The sequence below is a fragment of the Aquarana catesbeiana genome, linkage group LG08, assembly GCF_042186555.1.
Source record: "Aquarana catesbeiana isolate 2022-GZ linkage group LG08, ASM4218655v1, whole genome shotgun sequence".
NCBI lineage: Eukaryota > Metazoa > Chordata > Amphibia > Anura > Ranidae > Aquarana > Aquarana catesbeiana.
In genome coordinates this window covers 47,174,243-47,199,273 of record NC_133331.1, presented here as the reverse complement: position 1 = coordinate 47,199,273, position 25,031 = coordinate 47,174,243, and the positions used below count along the sequence as shown (strand labels likewise).

The window sequence follows — 25,031 nt, the reverse complement described above, 5'->3', positions numbered from 1 at the left end:
CAATATTGAACCCTACGGACTAAGACTGGGATGTCATTAAAGTTTATGTGCGTGTAAAGGCAGGCGTCCCAATACTTTTAGTAATATAGCGTATGTCAGAGTTGTGAGCATCCAACCTTGTCATCAGATTCCGAGAGGTCAGTCTTATTTTTACAAACAGCCTGAGACCCAATAAAATAGCCACTGGAGTATCTGCAATGGATGGGCACCGTCCCCCATATCTTCACAGCAGTGATAACCTGTATGGAAATGTGGGTATGTCAGGGGGCGATTCCATCTTCACTAATTTGTCTGGCTGCTGCATAAAGTACACAAAGGAAAGACTGACTTCAATTGAGTATTTGTCCAGTTAAAATAAAAGGTTAGAAACTGCTGCAAGCCCATTATATGAAATAAAGCCATACCACACCATGCAATTGCTTTTGGGCCCGGTGCTGTCTGGATCAACACTAACTTCGAAAAAGTAGACACAGATTAAATATTTATATATAAACTTCAGAAATCTATAAAAACAGTTCATATTATTGGAGATATTAACCTTGAGATGGAGATTAGACAGGCTGGGGGGCCCCAGAGTGGCTTTTTTTGTAGGGCCCCAGCCCATATAGGTTTAGCCATGTTGTTCACTGTCCATTCTGATTGGCTGACCCAATGGAGAGGCGTTTCCTGACTCCGATGATTCCCGTGGCTCCATCCTCATCTCTCAGTGACCCGCACTTTGGACATTTCCAACACAAATACGATGAATGTTTCTCACCGAAGGAGCAAAAGTGCTAAGATTAGACGGAGGGGAACGCCATACATTATTAAATCATCTCATTAAGGCTGATTATTCATAGAGCAGCTAATAATATTCTGTACTATTCCCGCACCGGCTCTGCTAGGTTCAATTTACATAGAAGGCAGCGCGGGGCGCACGGGGTGGGGGATCAGTGCCGCACACACACCCCTCACATCCTGGCTAATGAGTCCAATTCGAAAAGAAAAGTCACCAAATATTGAAATTACCACAAAAGGGAAATACAGCCACCGGAAACCTCTAAATAAGTTACTCCGCTCGGTGGCAAATTGCACAAGACCAATAATGTTCCATTCTAGAATCACAGCGGCGTCAATTAATGAATAAAAGCACTGCTACTCCTTGTCTCAATGTAACTCACCCAAGCTCTTCCCCTTCACTTCCATTCCTACAGCCAGTCCTTGTTCTATCAGTGTCACTTACACCCACTCTTCCTCTTCTCTCCCAATCTGCAGAAGATCCTTGTTCTATCAGTGTTACTCACCACTGCTCTTCCCCTTCTCTCCCTCATCCCTACGGTCAGTCCTTGTTCTGTCAGTGTCTTTTGCCCATCGCTCTTCCCTTTCTCTCTCATTTCCACAGCAGATTTGTGTTCTATCAGTGTCACTCACCCCTTCTATCTTCCTTCTCTCTCAATCTTTCTACTGATCCTTGTTCTATCAGTCACTCACATCTATGCTTCAATTTCCTTCTCAGTGTAACCAGGTGCTGGGCTACTGCAATATGCAAAAGGAGACATTGCCTTTTATTTTTCTCTCCCTCTTCTGAGATACTGATGTTATCCTGCAACATTCTACTCTGGTCTGCAGGGGGAGACCTAAAGCCAATCAGGCCCATAGACATCTATGCAGAGCACTGAGAATCCTGGGAGTTGTAGTTTGAGACTGTAGCCATATAATAGGACCCATAGACTCTTTGGACTACAGATCCTAATGGACACTGTTCAGGAGGAGTGGCAAGAAGATTTTTTGTTACCTGCCCGGAGAAAGCTCTTCCCCTTTGTACCAAGAAGAGAGGGAGAACAGAGCACTTTATCTGAGTATTCACCTACATGCGGAGATCCTAGCCTGAGAGTGAGAGCGAGGACCCCCCTGCGGAGAGAGCAACACCAGATCCTGCACCGCTGCAGGCTGGAGCATTCACTCATCCTTTGCTTCCCACTGCTAATCACTGGAGGGAGAGACTGAGGGAGCCCCCTTCTACAGCGAGTGTCCACAGCAGCATCCTGGGAACTGGTGAAAGGGCTATCTGCCCATTTTTGAGAGTGCTAGCAGGGACACCATGAGTAAGACACAAATGTACCCAATCCATACCACACTCATACTGCACTCTATACCACAATTATTCCGAACCCAGACTGCATCTATACCCCATTATACCAGACCTTTATTGCATCTGAACCACATCTAACCTTCACCTGTACCAAGACTATATAGTATCTATACTGTACTTATATTGTATGCAGGTTAACTGGGACTGTTGTTAAGTGCAAATATGCTTATACAGGGCCCCAACGATAGCAGGCAGAAGAACTTCTCAAAGGACTTTCTATCAATGTCATTTGCTCCCACCTTACCCTTTTTATCTGTATCACTCACCCCCACTCTACCCTTTCTATGAGTGTCACTCATCCCCACTCTACCCTTTCTATGACCGTCACTCATCCCCACTCTACCCCTTCTATGACTGTCACCCTTTCAATCAGTGTTATATGCCTGAACTCTTCACTTTCTCTCATATTTCCAAATAGTTGATGTGATTCAGTGGTGTTGGGTGCACTGGGTCCTAAGGCTGCAAACTTCCCACCGTCTAATTTAAATACTTATTAATTAGTTGCAGATACTTTCCCCTGGGTTCTTGGGGAGTCCAGTGCTACCCATCTCCAAGCTTGTTCATATGTATTTCTAAATTGATCGTTTATGATGAGGAGGCAGCCAGGGTGAGATCCTGAGAATTGACCACCCCATCAATGTTAGGGGACAAAATGATCAAGAGGACATGTTGACCACTAGTTTAAGAGGAAACACTGACCACCAATGTAAGGGTACATAATGACTACCAGTGTAACGGGACACATTGACCACTAATGTAAGGAAGCATACTGACCACTTACATAAGGGGACACGTTGATTACCAGCATAAGAAGACATAATAGCGACCTACGTAAGGTGACACACTGACCACCAATGTAAGGGGACACACTAATTACTGACCACCAATCTAAGGGAACACACCGATCATCAATTTAAGTGGGAATGCTGAGCAATGACTACCACTGTAATGACACGTACACGCGGTCGGATTTTCCGTCGGGAAATGTTCGATGGGAGCTCGTTGACGGAAATTCCGACCGTGTGTAGGCTCCATCGGACATTTTTCGTCGGAATTTCCAACAAACAACATTTGAGATCTGGATCTCAAATTTTCCGACAGCAAAATTCGTTGTCGTAAATTCCGATCGTGTGTACATAATTCCGACACACAAAGTTCCATGCATGCTCGGAATGCAAAAGAGCCGCGCTGGCTATTGGACTTATTTTTTCTCAGCTCATCGTACGTGTTGTACGTTCTTGGCGATCGGAATTTCCGACAAGATTTGTGTGACCGTGTGTATGCAAGACAAGTTTGAGCCAACATCCGTCGGAAAAAAAACATGGATTTTGTTGTCGGAATGTGCGATCGTGTATACTGGGCATAAGGAGGATCACTGAGCAATGACTGCCAATGTAAAGGGCACACCTGATCATCAATATAAGAAGACACACTGACCAACAATGTAAGGGGCACACTGTTCACTGACCACCAATGTAAAGGGGAATGCTGAGCACTGATCACCAATGTAAGAGAAACACTTAGCACTGACCACCAATTTAGGGGAACCACTGAACACCACTAATGTAGGAGAACACATTGAGCACTGACCACCAATGTAAGGGGACAGGCTGAGTGCTAACCAAGTATGTAAGGGGGCACGCTAACCAATATCTTAAGTGGACATGCTAGGAACCAGTGTAAAGGGACATGTTGAAGAGGGATGCGAGCTAAGCCTAAACGCACTGCAATCTTATCCCATCTTAAATCAATGCAGGCTGATGTGACAGTCTTAGTGGAAACTCATATTACTGGCTGGGTGTACCAGGCCCCCTTTACCTCTCTAGTTCCCGAGGAATAGCGGTTCTTGTTGCCAAAAACATATAATTCCAGCCCCTGACAATACGATTGGACTCCTAGGGCAGGTTTATTTTTTTGCATGTTATGATGGGGTGGGATTTAATTGCTATTACTGCCATATTATCCCCCCACCCCCACCCCCATTCCAATTTTCTGTCCTGCCTGATGGCTTGACTTTAATGGCCCAGCATCCGACAACTCCAGCTATTTTATTGGGGGACTTCAACATGGTTATAGACCCTTTCCTTGACAAATCTGGCCCTGATGATCCTGCCCCTTGCCCGTCAACTTTAACAAGATTTGGTAGGTTGTTGGTGGAATTTGCCTTGCTCGATACATGGAGACACAGGCATCCCACTTCCCATAGGTATTCCTATTTTTCCGCGTCGCGTAAAGGAGAACACTGACCACCAACACAACAGGGACACTTACTCCTGACTACTACACTGCACAAACTGTGCAGTGCAATGACATAGTTTTGATGCTTCCCCTCTGTCTGCTGCACTATATGTGCTATGTTGTATAATTCTGACTGCTGCAGGGTATGCTCTACATCAGGGGTAGGCAACTTGGGGCCCTCCAGCTGTTGCAGAACTACAAGTCCCATCATGCTTCTGGGAGTAATTGTAACTGCCAGCCTTGCAATGCCTAATGGGAAATGTAGTTCCACAACAGCTGAAGGGCCCCAGGTTACCTACCCCCGCTCTACATAGTGCTGACTGCTGCACTCTGCATGTTGTGTTATATACCATAGTCCTGGGCACTGCACTTTTCTTACTATTAAAGGGGTTGTAAAGGTACATGTTTTTTCACCTTAATGCATCCTATGCATTAAGGTGAAAAAACATCTGGCAGTCACCGGACCCCAGCCCCCCCCCCCCCCCCGTACTTACCTGAGCCCCTTTATGTATTCGACGGGGACGCAGTGTCCCTCTCTCCACAGGGTCCCGGCTCTTGATTGGATAGATTGATAGCAGCGCAGCCATTGACACCCGCTGCTGTCAATCAAATCCAATGACGCAGGTGCCCGGGGGGGCGGGGCCGAGTCCGGCATTCGTGTCTGTGGACGCAAATGCTGTACTCGGGAGCGCGCCCGCAAGATAACCCCCTCAGGAGAGCGCTTCTCCTAGGGGGGAGCCACGAGAGCCGCCGGGGGGACCCCAGAAGAGGATGCTCAGGGCCACTCTGTGCAAAAACGAGCTGCACAGTGGAGGTATGACATGTCTGTTATTTAAAAAAAAATAAATAAAGGATCCTTTACAATCACTTTAAGGCACGACTCTTGTACTTTATACACTATATTGTACATTACATTGTTGTGATCATTCACTGCATATGTTATATTGTATGTTATATAGTCCTGACAGCTATACTCTATACACTATGTTGCACATTATAAAGACCTGACCGTTGCACTTTATATGCCGTGTTGTACATTACTTAGGCTCCTTTCACACTGGGGCGGTGGGGGCGTCGGCGGTACAACAGCGCTATTTTTAGCGCTGCTGTACCGTCGTTCTTGCAGCTGTATTCGGCCGCTAGCGGTGCGGTTTCTAACCCCCGCTGGCGGCCGAAAAAGGGTTAAAATCCCTCGTACAGCGCGGCTATAGCCGCGGTATTGCCGCGGTATAGCCGCGCTGTCCCATTGATTTCAATGGGCAGGAGCGGTGAAGGAGCGGTGAATACACCGCTCCTTCACCGCTCCAAAGAAGCGGTTTGCAGGACTTTTTTTTTTTTTTTTTTGCCAGCGCACCGCTTCAGTGTGAAAGCCCTCGGGCTTTCACACTGAACAAACAGCGGAGGCTGTTTAGGGGCGGTTTGCAGGCGGTATTTTTAGCGCAATACCGCCTGCAAACCGCCCCAGTGTGAAAGGGGTCTTAGTCTTGAACATTGCACTTTAAGTTCTATACGCTGTCCAGACTGCTGCACTCAAAATACTACATTTTGCAACATATACTGTAGTCCTAACTGCTCTACCATAGATACTACTTGCTCCTTACATAGGTGTTTTCTTGTCTCAACATTCGCTGGTTGCATAGTAGCTCCTAGTTATTTTAATGAAGATCGGAAGTGTAAGCTCTCTGTGTATATTATGTGTGCAGAAAAGCACATGTAATGGAAGAGTTTTTTTTTTTTTTTATAAATGATTCTGAGCTTCATGTGCGTCTTGTAGACTTTCACTTGCGGCACAGTAATAAGGCATATTTTTGCACATGCAAAGATTTTGCCATATGTGTGCAATGTCAGTGTATACAGCAGTGGGCTCAGAGTGCCCCAGGTCTTTTATAATCTTAGTAATGCTAATGATGTGACTCCATTTTCTAAGTATGGATGTATTTGTATGCCAGTTTTTTTCTGTCACAGAATATGATGGATGTATCCAGAAAGCAGCCTCTGACTGCAGGAAATGGCTGAAAATTTCCTATGCAGCTGACTGACAGTTTCTATATCTAGAGTCATCCTGTGACCATTACTAATAACTGACACAGTGCAGTGTAAATGATGAGAGTCTGCCAGGTGCTCCATGTGGCTGCTGGCAGTGAACACACAGTATGTGCTGTGCCAGTCTCTGAGGGGTTAAGTGACTGAAGTGCAGAGTGACGTCAGGAAGGAGCTGGGTGGGGGGGCTCCAAGTGCTGCCCTCCCTCCCTCTCCAGTCTCTCTCCGATCCCACTCTGCTACACTCACCTCCCATCTGCAGCCAACAGCTGGAGAGCAACTTCCAACAAGCTCAGGTAAGAGTCCTTCCTGCGCAGACCCCCCGACTGCGCCTTCCATGGTCCCAGATCATCTTACCTATTCTTATCTGTCTATCCCACATCATCCGTCTGCTCCAAACCCTTATCCATTTGTCCCAGATCATCCTACTTATCCTTAACCTTCTGTCCCAGATCATCCTACCTATCCTTATCCTTCTGTCCCAGATCATCCTACCTATCCTTAACCTTCTGTCCCAGATCATCCTACCTATCCTTAACCCTCTGCCCCAGATCATCCTACCTATCCTTATCCTTCTGTCCCAGATCATCCTACTTTACTTCATTCTTATCCATCTGTTCCAAATCTTTCTACCTCTCCTATCCGTCTATCCCAGATACAGATCTCCCCAACCAGTCCCTTTTCCCATTGCAGGATCACCGTGACTACTTCCATATCTGGACCACATTGTACTCGTTGAACATAGACCCCTATTCACATGCCCCACATCCCTCCAACCTGATCCTTCTGCCTTACTCCAGATACACCAGCAAAGACTCTTCCCAACTTCCTCTGTTACTGGGCAACTTAGTGTCTGTGCAAACTCTGACCTCCCAAATTCTTCCATTATTTTTTTGCCTCTGCTATTGATTATTTAAATTCTTTCCCCTGGGAAAGACCACCATGTAGGGCTTCCTATCCTGGACAGGATTCTGTCCTCAGATCCCCCAAAACCTGTCTTTCTTTCTCCCTTCAAGGAAAACTCCCCGATATCTTTCCTTAGTGGACTCCTCACTCTTTGCTATATATGCAACCCTGCCTCACCCTGATCCTGCGGTTCCTAAGCAGAGAATCCCCTGGGAAAAGTTCCCTAACACTATCAGATCATTTCCTTACTGCTCTGCCACAACCCCTGATCCCCCACTATCTGCCTTACTCCTGTTCCCGGCCCCCCCGTTCTTTTTCTGGCTCCCCAACAGAGTCCCTCTAGACGCCTTCTTTTGTAGGACCAAATCTTTACCTCTGCCGAATCCTCTTTTACTCCACCATCTATTATCCACCTGTTTCAGTCCTTTCACATTCATTTCTGATTTCCCAGCAGAGTTCTTTTAGAAATCTTCTCCTGTAGCACTAAAAACATTTACCCCCTCTGCTCCATCTCCTTATTCTCCACCAACAACTCTACTCTAGCTTAAGTCCTCCCAATCTTGTTTTCCTGATCCCCCAAAAAAGATTCACACCCTAACCTCTTTACACCACCTGCTGATCCCACACCATCCACCCTACTTCTGGTCCAGTCCCCCTTAATTCCCACCAGATGTTTCAGCAGAGGTGCCCCCCAGACTCCTACCCCAATGCCTCACCTCCTCATCTTTAGCCAAGAAACACCACCCCCCCTACCCACCCTTATCCCTCTTTTCCAATTCCCAATCATCTATTCTTCTCTGGCTGCATTGCTTTTACATCCCCTTCCAATACCCCATTAGAAATTCCTCAACCCCGTACCCCTCTTTCTCATCTCCTGGTCCTTCATCAGAGAACCCTTCAAACCCATAGTCCAGACCTAAACCTTCTGTACCTTCTCCTGACTCGCAGCGGAGATCCAGACTTTCATACTCCTGCTCTACTTCCAAACCCACAGCAGAGATCACCAACTCCTTACCCCCTAGCTAACAGGTGAAAGACAGCACAGATCTCCCCACTCCTTTACTCATCTGTTCCATTCTCTGATCCCCAGAATGGATGCCTCCAATGCTTACCCCTCTAATTCATCACCTGACCCCCAGTACGGGTCCCCCAGACCCCTATCCCTCTGCTTGGTCCCTTGACACCAGTAGAGGTCCCCTGACCCTTAACCCTCCGCTCCATGCTCTGATCCCCAGAAGGGATGCCTCAAATGCTTACCCCTCTACTTCAAAAAAAAAAAACAGAAATGGAAGGCGCGCACACCTAGTGCGTTACCAGAGATAATCACCTGACCCCCAGACCCCTATCCCTCTGCTTTATCTGTTGACATCAGAAGAGATCCCCTGATCCTTACTTACTCCTCTGCTCCATCTCCTGACCAGCAGAGATCGCATCCAACCCCTAAACCTCTGTCCAATAGTCACAGATCCCCCAGACCCTTATCCCTCTACTCCATATCCTGACCCACAGCACATATCTCCGGACCCTTATCCCTCTGCTCCATATCCCGACCCACAGCCCAGATCCCCCAGACCCTTATCCCTCTGTTCCATATCCTGACTCACAGCACACATCCCCAGGCACTTATCCCTCTGTTCCATATCCTGACCCACAGCAGAGATCTCCCAGACCCTTATCCCTCTGCTCCATATCCTCACCCATAGCATAGATCCCCTAGACCCTTCTCCCTCTGCTCCATATCGTGACCCACAGCAGAGATCTTCCCAGACCCTTATCCCTCTACTCCATATTCTGACCCACAGCAGAGATCTCACCAGATGCTTAACCCACAGCACAGATCTCCCCAGACCCTTATTCCTCTGCTCTGTATCCTGACCCACAGCACAGATCTCGGACCCTTATCCGTCTGCTCTGTATTCTGACCCACAGCACAGATCTCCTTAAACCCTTATCCCTCTACTCCATATCCTGACCCACAGCACAGATCTCCTCAGACCCTTATTCATCTGCTCCATATCCTGACCCACAGCACAGATCTCCTCAGACCCTTATTCCTCTGCTCCATATCATGACCCACAGCACAGATCTCCTTAGACCCTTATCCCTCTGCTCCATATTCTGACCCACACCACAGATCCCCCAGACCCTTATCCCTCTGCTCCATATCCTGACCCACAGCACAGATCTCCTCAGACCCTTATTCCTCTGCTCCATATCCTGACCCACAGCACAGATCTCCTTAGACCCTTATCCCTCTGCTCCATATCATGACCCACAGCACAGATCTCCTTAGACCCTTATTCCTCTGCTCCATATCCTGACCCACAGCACAGATCTCCTTAGACCCTTATCCCTCTGCTCCATATCATGACCCACAGCACAGATCTCCTTAGACCCTTATTCCTCTGCTCCATATCCTGACCCACAGCACAGATCTCCTTAGACCCTTATCCCTCTGCTCCATATCATGACCCACAGCACAGATCTCCTTAGACCCTTATTCCTCTGCTCCATATCATGACCCACAGCACAGATCTCCTTAGACCCTTATTCATCTGCTCCATATCCTGACCCACAGCACAGATCTCCTCAGACCCTTATTCCTCTGCTCCATATCCTGACCCACAGCACAGATCTCCTTAGACCCTTATCCCTCTGCTCCATATCATGACCCACAGCACAGATCTCCTTAGACCCTTATCCCTCTACTCCATATCCTGATCCACAGCACAGATCTCCTCAGACCCTTATCCCTCTGCTACATATCCTGACCCACAGCACAGATCTTCCTAGACCCTTATCCCTCTGCTCCATATCCTGACCCACAGCACAGATCCCCCAGACCCTTATCCCTTTGCTCCATATCCTAACCCACAGTACAGATCCCCCAGACCAGGGCCGTCTTTAAGGCAGGGCAAAAGGGGCATTTTCCCTGGGCCCCATTATTGTTGTGGGGCCCACAGCAGCTGCCTCACACTTGCCAACTATCCCAGGTCAAATTCCCTTGTCCCTTGAGGTTTTAGTCCCGTGTTGTGTCCTGATATCTCAGTGTGAAGTTGTTACTAATGCTGCTCAGCTCTGCCTATTGCTGTGCACAGATGACTCACCTGCAGACCCTGTGTTTACATGTAAATAACCTGCATTGATATGTAAATAGTGGTGGCATTAATATGTAAATAGCCGCAGACCGGCTGCATTGATATGTAAATAGGGGCAGCATTCATATATATATCATGCCCCCCTGAGGTCATATCTACAATCACTTCTGCTGAATGCTGCTCAGGGAGGTAAAGGGGCATGCTTGAAAGTCCTGCCTACAACTGTGGTCATTAAGCCTAACATCAGCCTGTTCTGCAAAGATAAGCAAATTGGAAGTGGAACCCTTTTTTAAAATAACATGGTGCCATGGTGCCACTGCACCCTGAATTTTAGTGAATACGCACATCTCAGCAGATGCATGAGGGTGTCATTAACAATTAATGGAACTGCTATGTATCTGCTAAAGGGCAGCACATTTCTGTGGTGTCAGGAAAGCGATTTTTGCATGCATTCCTGACACACACAAATGTGAACGCAGGCTAAATGTCTCAGTTACATTAGTGGTCAGTGTAAATCTTCTCATTACATTGGGGCTGGCGTACAATCTTTTCATTCACACTAGTGGCCAGTGCGAATGTCCCCCTTACATTGGTGGTCAGTGTAAATCCCCATTACATTAGTAGTTCCTGTGAATGCTCCTACTACATTAGTGGTCAGTGTAAATCCCCATTACATTAGTGGTCAGTGTAAATCCCCATTACATTAGTGGTGAATGTGAATCCCTATTACATGGAGTTTTCTGTCTATTGTTGGGTCCCCTCTCCTCCCCAGTCGATGGTATGCAGGCAGTGAGGAGATAATGTGCTGTAACCTTTAGCAACCAATCAGTGAGCAGTAATGATGTGCACTAACCTCTTGCAACCAATCATTGAGTGGTAAGGATATGCAGTAACCTCTAGCAACCAATTAGTAAGCAGTAATGTTGTGCAGTAATCTCTAGTAACCAATCAACAAGCAGAAGTCATGTGCTGTAACCTCTAGCAAATAATCAGTGAGCCATAATGTGCGCTGTAACCTCTAGCAGCCAGTCAGTGAGCGGTAATAATACACTGTAACCTCTGGCAACCAATCACAATCACTCCCTGATCTGATTCTGTAAACTGATTTTGAGTCTAGCTGCAATTTATTGTAGACTCAGAGCAGGTGGCCAAATTGCATGTGGGGGGGGGGGGGGATGTTTGCCCAGGGTCCAATCAATATTAAAGATGGCTCTGCCCCAGACCCTTATCCCTCTACTCCATATCCTGACCCACAGCACAGACCTCCCCAGACCCTTATCCTTCTGTCCTATCTCAAAACTTCAGCAGAGAAGCAGAGATCCCTCCAGACCCTAAGCCTTCTGCTCTATATCCTGATCCCTTGACAGTCCTCCCGAATTCCTGGTCCCTCTGTCCCAGCTGCTCCAGCCTCCTTCAGAGTTTGATGTGGAAATCTCTGAATAGAGCCTGCAGCATCCTCAGGAAATCTCCAACCTGCATTGCCCTATATTCCAGCTAACCTCATTTCATGGCTCTTGATTCAACTGATCATATTCTGCAGACATCTTCCCTCCGCTCTCTCGTCTGGAGAAAGGAATGAATCTGGGCTGCTGAAGGCTTTCTAATTGAATTGTCTGATTTGCTTATCCCCCCCCCCCCCCCCGTAATAGATCCCAATGTTGACTGATATACAGATTGCCCGCACCTTGCGGAGTCCCAAATCTCATCAATATTCTTTCTGGAAAACTTTTATCCACTAACTTCTAATCAGTGAACTCTTCTATCCCTGCCAGAGATTGCAGGGTGACACAAAGTACAATACGGTGCCCCATTTCTGCAATAATGATAAATGACCTTTCACCCACATGTGTAGCACTGAGCCTGGGGTCACTGGAAGAATGGGCACACCTCTGATGGGGATCAGTGCCCTCCAGGGATTCACAAGACTAGATTTATACAAAGAGTGTGTGTGTGTTAGATTTCACAGATCATTCTGTTTATATATCATCACACTTACTACCAATAGGCAGACAATGGATCAGCCTTGCTAATGTTGACTATGGTTGCTATGGGTTTTGAATGATATTGATGGTAGGTTGCTATGGGTTAGAAATGGCAGTGGTGATGGGTTGCTATGGGTTACAGTTGATGCTGATGATGAATTACAGTGGGATATGATTGATGCTGATGATGTGTACATATTGGTCACAATGTATGCTTAGAAAAGGTTACAATTGATGCTGATGAGGGGTTGCTGTGGTTTACAATTGATGCAGATAAGGGATTGCTATTGGTTGGGAATGATGCTGATGGTGGGTTGCTTTGGGATTTGTTTGATGCTTATGATGGGTTGCTATTGGTTAGGGATGATACTGATGATGGGTTGCTATCGGTTACAATTGAGGTTGATGATGAGTTGTGATAGGTTATGACTGCTGCTGGTGATAGATTGCTATAGGTGATGATTTATGCTGGTGATGGGTTACCATTGATGCTAACGATGGATTGCTAATGATGAGAACGATGCTGATAATGGGAGGCTATGAGTTATGATTCATGATGATGATGACAATGGGTAGGTATTGATCTCAATTTATGCTTATGAAAGTTTTCCAGGGTTTACAATTTATGCGAATGATGGGTTGCTATGAGTTACAATCGATGCAGATTAAAGATTGCTATTGGTTGAGAATGATGATATGGGTTGCTACGATAATGGAAGGTTGCTCTGAGTTTGGATTGATGCTAATCATGGGTTGCTGTTGGTTAAGAATGATGCTGATGATAGGTTGCTATTGGTTACGATTGATGGTAATTATGGGTTGCTATGGGTTATGATTGATGCTGGTGATGAATTGCTATAGGTTGTGATTTATGCTGGGGATGAATTGCTATGGGTAACAATTGATAACGAGGGTGGATTGCTAATGGTGAGAATGATGCAGATAATAGCTTGCTATGAGTTATGATTGATGATGAATTGATGCTGATGATGGATTGCTAATGGTGAGAATGATGCTGATAATGGGTTGCTATGAGTTATGATTGATGATGATGGGTAGGTATTGGTCACAATTTATGCTTATGAAAGGTCTCCAGGGGTTACAATTGAGCCTGATGATGGGCTGCTATGAGTTACAATTGTTGCAGATTAAAGATTGCTATTGGTTGAGAATGATGCTGTTGGTGGGTTGCTATGGGTTATGATTGATGCTAATGATGTATTGCTATTGGTTAATATTGAAGCTGATGATAGCTTGCTATGGCTTACAATTGGATGTTGATAGTGGGTTGCTATGGGTTATGACTGATGCTGGTGGTGGATTGCTATGGGTTAAGATTAATGCTGTTGATGGGTTACTATGGGTTACACAATTGATGCTAATGATGGGTTGCTATGGGTTATAATTGATGCAGGTTAAGGATTGCTATTTCTTAAGAATCATGCTGATGATGGGTTGCTATAAATTACAATTGAGGTTGATGGTGGGTTGCTATGAGTTATGACCAATGCTGATGATGGGTTACAACTGATGATGATGGATTGCTATTGGTGAGAATGTTGCTGATAATGAGCTCTTATGAGTTATGAACAATGCTAATGATGGGGTAATATTGATAAGGCATAATGCTGATGATGGTTGGCTATGGATTATGGGTTGCCATTAGAAATTATGACCGGTAGGTAGCATAGCAAATGCTGATTTGCTATGGATGTTAGGTAGGTTTGGGTTATGATTGATGCTGATGATGGTTTGCTATGGATGATGGGTTGGTTTGGGTTATGACTGATGCTGGGTTGATATGGGTTAGAACTCTTCACGTTTCAATAAACATCCTGGGATACCTTTAATACAGGCTACCTGTCTATTTTCACCTACACCAGAGTTCTGGAATTGCCAGGCAGTTTATATTCCATTGCTGCATCTTCTGGAGGTCAGTTTTTTAATTTACGGCCAAACTCATGCCAATATATATACATTTTCTTGGGGAGGGAGTGGGACAGGCCAGCTTTGTTAGCTTGTTAGAGCTTTGTCCTCATTGATGAGATTTCTTCTGATTTTAGTCCCAGTTAGACATCTAGGGGTGGATTTACTAAAGGCAAATAGACTGTGCATTCTGCAAGTGCAGTTGCGCTATAGCTTAGTAAATGAGGGGAAGCTCTGCTGACTTCCATCATCCAATCAGGTGCAAGCAAAATTCTTTTTTATTTTTTTTCTTATTTCCTTGCACGTGATTGGGTTTTCTTTGCAAAGTGAAGGTTTACCTCATTTACTAAGCTCTGGAGCAACTGCACTTGCAGAGTGTACAGTCTATTTGCCTTTAGTAAATCAACCCCAAAGTGTTACCAGGACACTGGACATTTTTCCAGCAGAACACAGCAATAAAAACCTGACAGGCTCTCACCCTTCAGTATCCCATATTTTTATACAACCAGCCCTGCCTGCCCTGTCAGTATGGCAGATTGATGCTCTATCCATGAAGCATTCTGCGTAACAGAGTCAATCGTGTATTTTCTGTGTGGTCTGTGGTATTAGAGGGGTTCTGGGTGGAAAGGATTGGACGACTTATTTGAATATAATGAGGGTAATGGAAATCCCAGACCATTTTGGGACCACCTGTCATTGGCGACTCTCTAATCTCTCTCTCCAATTATAGGTGTGGTCCGGTTCTTCGCCATGTCGGCCACGGAGTTCAGCCTCTTGAGATGGCTGCGGGAACGGAGACAGTCACGGAAATTAATCCTCTTGATCGTGTTCATCGCCCTGCTGCTGGATAACATGCTGCTCACTGTAGTCGGTAGGCACTACTCGCTTTGTGTGTGCTTGTGTGGGTGTGTGCGTTTGCTTGTGTGTAGGTTTCTGCACTTGGTGCAGATGTGTGTTTGTACATGCGCATGCCTGTGCTAGCTCCACAAACTCCAGACCATGCCATTTATAGAACGCACAGCATAAAAAATTAAATAACCACCTGAAATGCGTTTATAACCATACAGACAGATTGAATCTTGTCACCCTGACGTCTGATCTGTTCATGTCCTGCAATATACACAGGCTAAACTTCCAGCTCACATAGTCCGCCCTTTATACACTATATTTCAGAATAAATCTACAGTCATTTCCCATCGCGATGAAGATGCTTGTTACTGTCATTTGCTGCTTTTCATAAAGCTCATCCTAATTCAAATCTGTTACAAGTTGTGAAAGTCACATAAGGAGCCCCCATAGACATCTGATCTGCAATCCGACCACCCACAGGCATCGCAGTCAGCTGAGCCTCATATTTAATGCTACAGAGAGGTAAGACACTGACAGTGTTGTTCAGCGTGGAGAGGAACAATGGGGATTAAGTAACCAAACCAACTTCATCCTGAAAAGAGAAAGGGCATTTCCAGAACAGAATGTCATCCTTTCCTCTCACCCCATTGGAGAATACTGAAGACTTCCATTATTCAGGCCCTGTAGTTACCCATAGCCAGATCAATCACTGAATCAGTAACCAATGTCGATACTATGCCAAACTCCAAAAGAAGCTGCCACAAGGAATGTATATTTCATCAAAACTTGCCATAAATATATCCAAACATACTTCAAGCAATAAATGTCACCATCACAAAATGCCAGCTTTAGAAAATGCCACCATCAATAGATACTACATTCAGAAGATGGCATCATCGGGAAATGCCAACATCAGAATATGTCATCATCAGAAAATGCCCTCATAGGGAAAAGTCATCATCGGGAAAAGCCATCATTGGGAAAAATCATCATCAGGAAATGCCTTTATCAGGAAATTTCATTATTAGGAAATGCCATTATCAGGAAATGTCATCATCATAAATTGTCTTCATCAGGAAATTTCGTCATCAGGAAATGCTATCATAAGGAAATGTCATGATCAGGAGATGCCATCTTGAGGAAATGTCACCACCAGGAAATGCTATCATAAGGAAATGTCACCATCAGGAGAAGCCATCTTGAGGAAATGTCACCACCAGGAAATGCCTCCTATAGGAAATGCAACCAGAAAGAAATGTCATCATCAGGAAATGCCTCCATCAGGAAATGCAACCAGCAAGAAATGCCAGTGCCACCCTCAGGAAATGACACCAGCAATAAATATCATCATCAGGAAATGTCATCATCAGGAAATGCCATCATGATAAAATGTCATCAGCAGGAAAGGCCTTCATCAGCAAATGACACCATCAGGAAATGTCACTCTCTAGAAATGCCTCCATCAGCAAATGCCACCATCAGGAAATGTCACCCTCAGGAAATGCCTCCAGCAGGAAATGCCACCAGAAATAAATATCATCATTAGAAAATATCATCATCAGGAAATGCCCTCATGATAAAATGTCATCAGCAGGAAAGGTCTTCATCAGCAAATTACGCCATCAGGAAATGTCACTCTCTAGCAATGCCTCTTCCAGGAAATGTCGCCCTTAGGAAATGTCATCATTAGGAAATACTATTATGAGGAAGTTTTCACCATTTGAGGTCCGATTTCAGTCTGAATTTTTGGCTGAATTCGGACCTGAAACGGACCAAAAGACGCACAGGACTCCTGTGTAATTTGCACCAATAGTGTGAACCCAGCCTTAATCAATACCATGCAATCTACAACTACCTACAACTACAACTACCTGAAATCTTTATATTACCTTCCCATCATCAAACAGAAGGAACAACAGTGCCATTAGGGGCACACACAACCCTCAACCAAGAGGACCTCCTTGATGGAGGTCCTTGATGACGCCCTGTGGGAGGGTGAAATGCATAGACGTAATTTCCGGTTCCTATTGACGTCACTACTTCCGGTATCGTAGAACGCACGCCATGAATGGCGTTTTTGTATTCACAGCACCATGTTTATGCCTGATTTTATCTTGCTTCTTGTAAGTATCCTTTTCCATGCGCAATAAATCCTTTTTTTTTTAGTGGTATTTCACTATTAGTCCATTCCTTTTCATTCTGGGTACCTGTTTTTTCTGGCTGAGTATATTTACAAGGAAGTTTTGTCTGATAATCTGATGCCAAACCTGCCATTCCTGGCCATCACTATTAAGCCTGAAGTGACCTCTAGACTGAAAAGCTGGGGGTCCATTTGATCCGGTGAGTGGGGACACAGTAGGGGGTGTTGTGGTACACCTTGAAAATTCTGGAGCACTTTGCACTTTTTGGATTGGAGCACTTCAGTCACTTTATATGGACTTTTATGGTTATTATCAATCGTTTTATTTTCACTTATGCCGCGTACACACGATTTGAATTCTCATCGGAAAAAGATATGATGGCTTTTCCGACGGGATTCCGCTCAATCTTGCCTTGCATTCACACAAAAGTTTGCTGAACTTCCGACCGTCAAGAACGCGGTGACATACAACACTACAACGAGCCGAGAAAATGAAGTTCAATGCTTCCGAGCATGCGTCGAATTGTTTCTGAGCATACATACAAATATTTGTGCGTCGGAATTGCTACAGACAATTGCTTTTTCGGATAGGAACTTTTTCCGACCGAAAAATTAAGAACATGTTCTCAATCTTTTGCTGGCTGGAATTCGGCCAGCAAAAGTCCGATGGAGCATACACACAGTCGCATTTTCCGACGAAAAGCTCTCATCAGTCTTTTGCTGGCCAAATTTCCGATCATGTGTACGCGGCGTTATATGGTGTTTGCTAGCGCTGTAGTGTATATATTTGCATTTGTTCAAGTGATTAGCACCTTGTGTACAGCAGCTGCATTTGTTATCATAAGTTTTTTCACTTCATGATATTTTGTACACCATCAGCACGAGTATATATATTTAGAATATATTTTACACAGTATATTGACTTTACCCTTAAAAACCCAAGCTTTCAGCAGTGAGTGCGTTAATTCTGCCCCCCTTCCTCCCCCCGGCTCGGCATTCGCTTCCCGGCGGCACCTTGGATGTCTCCCTTTTATCTGAGCTTCTCTCATCATCTTCATATTAAATTCGTCACAATTTCCTGGCTGTGCCAACAAGCCTCAGTCAGCGCTATTGTGTGTCCACTGTGTACATAGAGCACGAGCGGCTCGACCCCCCCAGACCTAATCCTAATTCAATAACACATAAACCGCTACAGACATCGCGTCCCCAACCAACAATTCCAGGCCAGGATTTTTATTTATTCCCCAATTATCAGAAGAAAAAAAAATGAAGCTGATATGTTTGATTGTAGTTACATTAGAACTTTCTTGCTGCTTTCTCTGGGTAACGCATACAACATCCAAATTTTCTGCATTTCTAGAGACAAATGACCACTTTTGATTTTGCCAACAATCGATCGAATCTGCAAACAACCGAACAGCCATAAATTCCCTTCCGATTGCTTTAGACTTGGTTCGGTCAAACTGAGTTGATTGGCCAAGGTGGAAAATTATTGCTCAATCCGCAGAGATTGTATTATGAGATTATTTGGTTGAAACAGAAATGCGATTTATAACTAAATTACAATTGTAACATATATAATAACTATTGATCAAAATCCCCTTCCCTGTGTGTGGCATGTTGATCGAATGGGTTGTCAGCTATGGATCAATTATTCCTATCGGAAGAGATCAATTATAAATTAAATTGGTTATTTATCAAAATGCTTATGACCACCATATAGAAGATTTCATCAAGTACAGCTTGCAGAATATTTTTTTCTGTTGTATGTTTTTTTTTTTATTGCATTTTAAAATAATGTTTGAAAACATTTCCGCAGGCTTGGTAAATTGAAGCATTTATTATAGTATAATGAATAATAAAGTAGTCAGTAATTGCGCAAATATAGAGTTATAAAGCTTGAATTAAATGCTGTAGGAAAGAAATAGGGACGGGAACCCCACTCCCGGGTACCTGCAAGTATATACTGTATTTATTGGCGTATAACACACACTTTTTCACACTGAAAATCGGGTGCAAATAGTGTGTGCGTGTTAAACGCCAATACTGCAATTTGGGTTGTCTAGGAGGAAATGGGGAGAGGGGCGGGACGAGCGCCGTCAGATTACATACAGTGAAAATCTCCTGTTTACTCAGCGGCCTCTGTAATAGGAAGTCCCGTCTCCTGGGTCGGCATTGGACCACTGTTCTGTCTATCATGAAGCTGGTCCAGGAGGCGGGACTTTGTATTAAAGAGGCCACTGAGTAAACAGGAGATTCCCGCTGTATGTAATCTGACGGTGCTCGTCCCGCCCCCCTCCCTGTCCCCTCTGAGGCAGCAGTAATTTGAGGTGAGGCTGCAGATGGGCATTGATCAGGCTGCATTCATGGCAATGGTGAGGCTGCATTGATGGGCACTGACCCTTAATTTGCTTCAAAGTTCTTTATTTAAAATTACGTTTTTTTTCCTGAAACTTCCCTCCTAAAATGAAGATGCGTCTTATATGCCGATAAATACGGTAGTTATACTATCTATCTATCTATCTATCTATCTATCTATCTATCTATCTATCTATCTATCTATCTATCTATCTATCTATCTATACAGTGGAGAAAGTATTCAGACCTCCTTAAATTTTTCACTCTTTGTTATATTGCAGCCATTTGCTAAAATCATTTGAGTTAATTTTTTTTCCTCATTAATGTACACACAGCACCCCATATTGACAGAAAAACACAGAATTGTTGACATTTTTGCAGATTTATTAAAAAAGAAATATCACATGGTCCTAAGTATTCAGACCCTTTGCTGTGACACTCATATATTTAACTCAGGTGCAGTCCATTTCTTCTGATCGTCCTTGAGATGGTTCTACACCTTCATTTGAGAAAAGAAAGAGACCCCTCAAAGAGTGGTGGGACTTTGAAGGCAGCGGAATTCAGAATATAAATAAAAAAGCGGGTTTTATTATTACAATTATATAAAAAATATACATATTGACAAGAATTAATCCAAATACAGACATGTAAATCAATTTGACAGTAAAAACAATGTTCTGCTGGTGAATGAACAAACAGTGTATTCATATAGTCTTCTACCTGGGCCTACGCGTTTCGGGACTCTTGAGGTCCCTTCATCAGGGGCAAAATGGTAAGCAGACTTTACACCAAGCATGAACAGGAGAGGAGACCAACCGTCGGAGACACTCTCAGGGGCAGCTACGCATCAGACGCCAGAAAACCAAATGAGGAAACAGGCGTGTCTCTGGCCCCACCTTCTCCACACTGGTCCCAATGTATCACCACAAAAGGGGGACAACGCTACCTCAAAGGTCCCAGCGACCAGGGGATCAGGAAAAGAGAGGAGGGAGAAGAGGAGATTATCCCAATATTGGTATGTAGAAAATATATCCAGTAGCAAGTAAGAGAAGTCAGTGTACTAAAAGCGCTAACTCAGCTACAGTTGCAATGGTGAGTAAAGACCTCATCTGGGGAGATCTGAGTATGGTGGTTACTGGCCGCCTTACATCGCCGCCGCCATGTCAGACAATGACGAATCTATCTATCTATACAGTGGAGAAAGTATTCAGACCTCCTTAAATTTTTCACTCTTTGTTATATTGCAGCCATTTGCTAAAATCATTTGAGTTAATTTTTTTTCCTCATTAATGTACACACAGCACCCCATATTGACAGAAAAACACAGAATTGTTGACATTTTTGCAGATTTATTAAAAAAGAAATATCACATGGTCCTAAGTATTCAGACCCTTTGCTGTGACACTCATATATTTAACTCAGGTGCAGTCCATTTCTTCTGATCGTCCTTGAGATGGTTCTACACCTTCATTTGAGTCCAGCTGTGTTTGATTATGCTGATTGGACTTGATTAGGAAAGCCACACACCTGTCTATATAAGACCTTACAGCTCACAGTGCATGTCAGAGCAAATGAGAATCATGAGGTCAAAGGAACTGCCTGAAGATCTCAGAGACAGAATTGTGGCAATGCACAGATCTGGCCAAGGTTACAAAAAAATTTCTGCTGCACTTAAGGTTCCTAAGAGCACAGTGGCCTCCATAATCCTTAAATGTAAGACGTTTAGGACGACCAGAACCCTTCCTAGAGCTGGCCATCCGGCCAAACTGAGCTATCGGGGGAGAAGAGCCTTGGTGAGAGAGGTAAAGAAGAACCCAAAGATCACTGTGGCTGAGCTCCAGAGATGCAGTCGGGAGATGGTAGAAAGTTGTAGAAAGTCAACCATCACTGTAGCCCTCCACCAGTCGGGGCTTTATGGCAGAGTGGCCTGACGGAAGCCTCTCTGTTTTTCAGCTGCAGGGACAGGATGACTGGTTGTAATCGAGGGAAAGATGAATGCGGCCAAGTAAAGGGATATCCTGGATGAAAACCTTCTCCAGAGTGCTCAGGACCTCAGACTGGGCCGAAGGTTTACCTTCTAACAAGACAATGACCCTAAGCACACAGCTAAAAAGGAAGGAGTGGCTTCACAACAACTCAGTGACTGTTCTCAGTGACTGCCCAGCCAGAGCCCTGACTTAAACCCAATTGAGCATCTCTGGAGAGACCTAAAATTGGCTGTCCACCAATGTTTACCATCCAACCTGACAGAACTGGAGAGGATCTGCAAGGAGTAATGGCAGAGGATCCCCAAATCCAGGTGTGAAAAACTTGTTGCATCTTTCCCAAAAAGACTCATGGCTGTATTAGATCAAAAGGGTGCTTCTACTAAATACTGAGCAAAGGGTCTGAATACTTAGGACCATGTGATATTTCAGTTTTTCTTTTTTTAATAAATCTGCAAAAATGTCAACAATTCTGTGTTTTTCTGTCAATATGGGGTGCTGTGTGTACATTGATGAGGAAATAAATGAATATATATATATATATATATATATATATATATATATATATATATATATATACATACACAGTATCTCACAAAAGTTAGTACACCCCTCATGTTTTTGTAAATATTTTATTATCTTTTCATGTGACAACACTGAAGAAATGTTGCTACTTTGCTACAATGTAAAGTAGTGAGTGTACAGCTTGTATCACAGTGTCCCCTCAAAATAACTCAACACACAGCCATTAATGTCTAAACCGCTGGCAACAAAAGTGAGTAAACCCCTAAGTGAAAATGTCCAAATTGGGCCCAATTAGCCATTTTCCCTGACCGGGGTCATGTGACTCATTAGTGTTACAAGGTCTTAGGTGTGAATGGGGAGCAGGTGTGTTAAATTTGGGGTTATCGCTCTCATTCTCTCATACTGGTCACTGGAAGTTCAACATGGCAAACATGGCACTACACGGCAAAGAACTCTTTGAGGATCTGAAAAAAAGTGTTGCTCTACATAAAGATGGCCTAGGCTATAGGAAGATTGCCAAGACCCTGAAATTGAGCTGCAGCATGGTGGTCAAGACCATACAGCGGTTTAACAGGACAGGTTCCACTCAGAACAGGCCTCACCATGGTCGACCAATGAAGTTGAGTGCACGTGCTCAGTGTCATATCCAGCGGTTGTCTTTGGGAAATAGACATATGAGTGCTGCAAGCATTGCTGCAGAGGTTGAAGGGGTGGGGGGTCAGCCTGTCAGTGCTCAGACCATACGCCACACACTGCATCAAATTGGTCTGGGTGGCTGTCATCCCAGAAGGAAGCCTCTTTTAAAGATGATGCACAAGAAACCCCGCAAACAGTTTTCTGAAGACAAGCAGACTAAGGACATGGATTACTGGAACCATGTCCTGTGGTCTGATGAGATGAAGATAAACTTATTTAGTTCATTTGGTGTCAAGTGTGTGTGGTGGCAACCAGGTGAGGAGTACAAAGACAAGTGCGTCTTGCCTACAGTCAAGCATTGTGGTGGGAGTGTCATGGTCTGGGGCTGCATGAGTGCTGCCGGCACTGGGGAGCTACAGTTCATTGAGGGACCCATGAATGCCAACATGTACTGTGACATACTGAAGCAGAGCATGATCCCCTCCCTTCGGAGACTGGGCCGCAGGGCAGTATTCCAACATGATGACGACCGCAAACACACCTCCAAGATGACCACTGCCTTACTAAAGAAGCTGAGGCTAAAGGTGATGGACTGGCCATGGAGCATGTCTCCAGACCTAAACCCTATTGAGCATCTGTGGGGCATCCTCAAACAGAAGGTGGAGGAGTGCAAGGTCTCTAACATCTACCAGCTTTGTGATGTCGTCATGGAGGAGTGGAAGAGGACTCCAGTGGCAACCTGTGAAGCTCTGGTGAACTCCATGCCTAAGACGCTTAAGGCAGTGCTTGAAAATAATGGTGGTCACACAAAATATTGACACTTTGGGCCCAATTTGGACATTTTCACTTAGGGGTGTACTCACTTTCGTTGCCAACGGTTTAGACATCAATGGCTGTGTGTTGAGTTATTTTGAGGGGACAGCAGATTTACACTGTTATACAAGCTGTACACTCACTACTTTACATTGTAACAAAGTGTCATTTCTTTAGTGTTGTCACATGAAAAGATATAATAAAATATTTACTCACTTCTGTGAGATACTGTATATATACACATACACTATATATATATATATATATATATTAGGGTTGCACCGGTACCGAGCATTTGCAGGGGTACTTGTGCTCGTGCAAATGCTCCCGATGCCTAGTCCGATACCTAGACACTCAGGGATGATCGGTGCAGCGGTGGGGGAAGTTATAATCACCGATCTCCCTGTGTGGCTTCAATAAAGCAGTTGACAGCCGCTTCTCCTCCTCCTCTGGCTCCCCTCTGTGTCCTCCTTTGTGCTCCTCTGTGTGCTCCTCTGCCCCCCGCCCCGTTCTCCTCTGCCCCCCTTGTGCCAGATCTTTCAGGATGGAGAGCGGAGGAAGAAGCCAGTAAATATGTAATTTACCAGCTCCTTCCTTTTCTGAATGCACAGTCAGTGATCATTGACTGTGTCCATTCATAACTGAGCATCGTAAACTGTGATTACGATGCTTCAGTTTATGAATGGAGAGGAGTCGCTATCTCCTGTCCATTCATGTTCAGTGCAGCTGAGGCTGCTGAAAAAGGGACTAGGGAATCTCTATCCTCAGTCCCTTTCCATGTCTCAAAAGGGAGATGTCAGGGGTTTGTTTAGACCCCTGACATCTCACCAAAGCCCCCCTACCCCCCAACAGGGTTGAATAAAAAAAAAAAAAAGGAAATGTTGTAATAAATGAATAAATATTTAAATTGTAAAAATTATATAAAGAAAAAACAAACACTAAATGTCCACCCAAAGAAAGAAAGCATTGTAAAAAAAACAAAAAAAAAAAAACAAAAATGACAGATAGAGATATAATTGTAAAGAATAATAAAAAAAAAGAAATTGTAAAAAATAAAATAAAAAGATTACTGACACAGTCCACGCCTCATTGGTGCTGCATATTAGTGCCACTGTCACATGACATTAAAAAAAAGTATCGGTAATCGGTATCGGCGAGTACATGAAAAAAGAATATCGGTACTTGTTCTAGGTCTTAAAAAAGTGATATCGGTGCAACCCTAATATATATATATATATATATATATATATATATATATATATATATATATATATATATATATATATATATATATATATATATATATATATATATATATATATATATATTTATATAAAGGGTAAGCATGAGTATGCTGTCCCTTCAGAGCGCAATTCCTTGTACCTACAGGTAAGTTTTATTAGA

At 44.2% G+C, this 25,031-nt stretch overlaps 1 protein-coding gene across 1 annotated transcript in view; it reads left to right on the top strand.

Annotated features, from left to right (window-relative positions):
- The first annotated feature begins 6,521 nt into the window (after positions 1–6,521).
- The window catches only part of SLC18A2 (solute carrier family 18 member A2), a 58,598-nt gene continuing 40,088 nt past the window's right edge, over positions 6,522–25,031 (top strand). The window contains exons 1-2 of the mRNA XM_073595792.1: positions 6,522–6,705; positions 15,052–15,192. Coding sequence (XP_073451893.1) covers positions 15,072–15,192 — 121 coding nt within the window. The 5' untranslated portion in view covers positions 6,522–6,705; positions 15,052–15,071. The remainder of the gene's footprint in view (positions 6,706–15,051; positions 15,193–25,031) is intronic.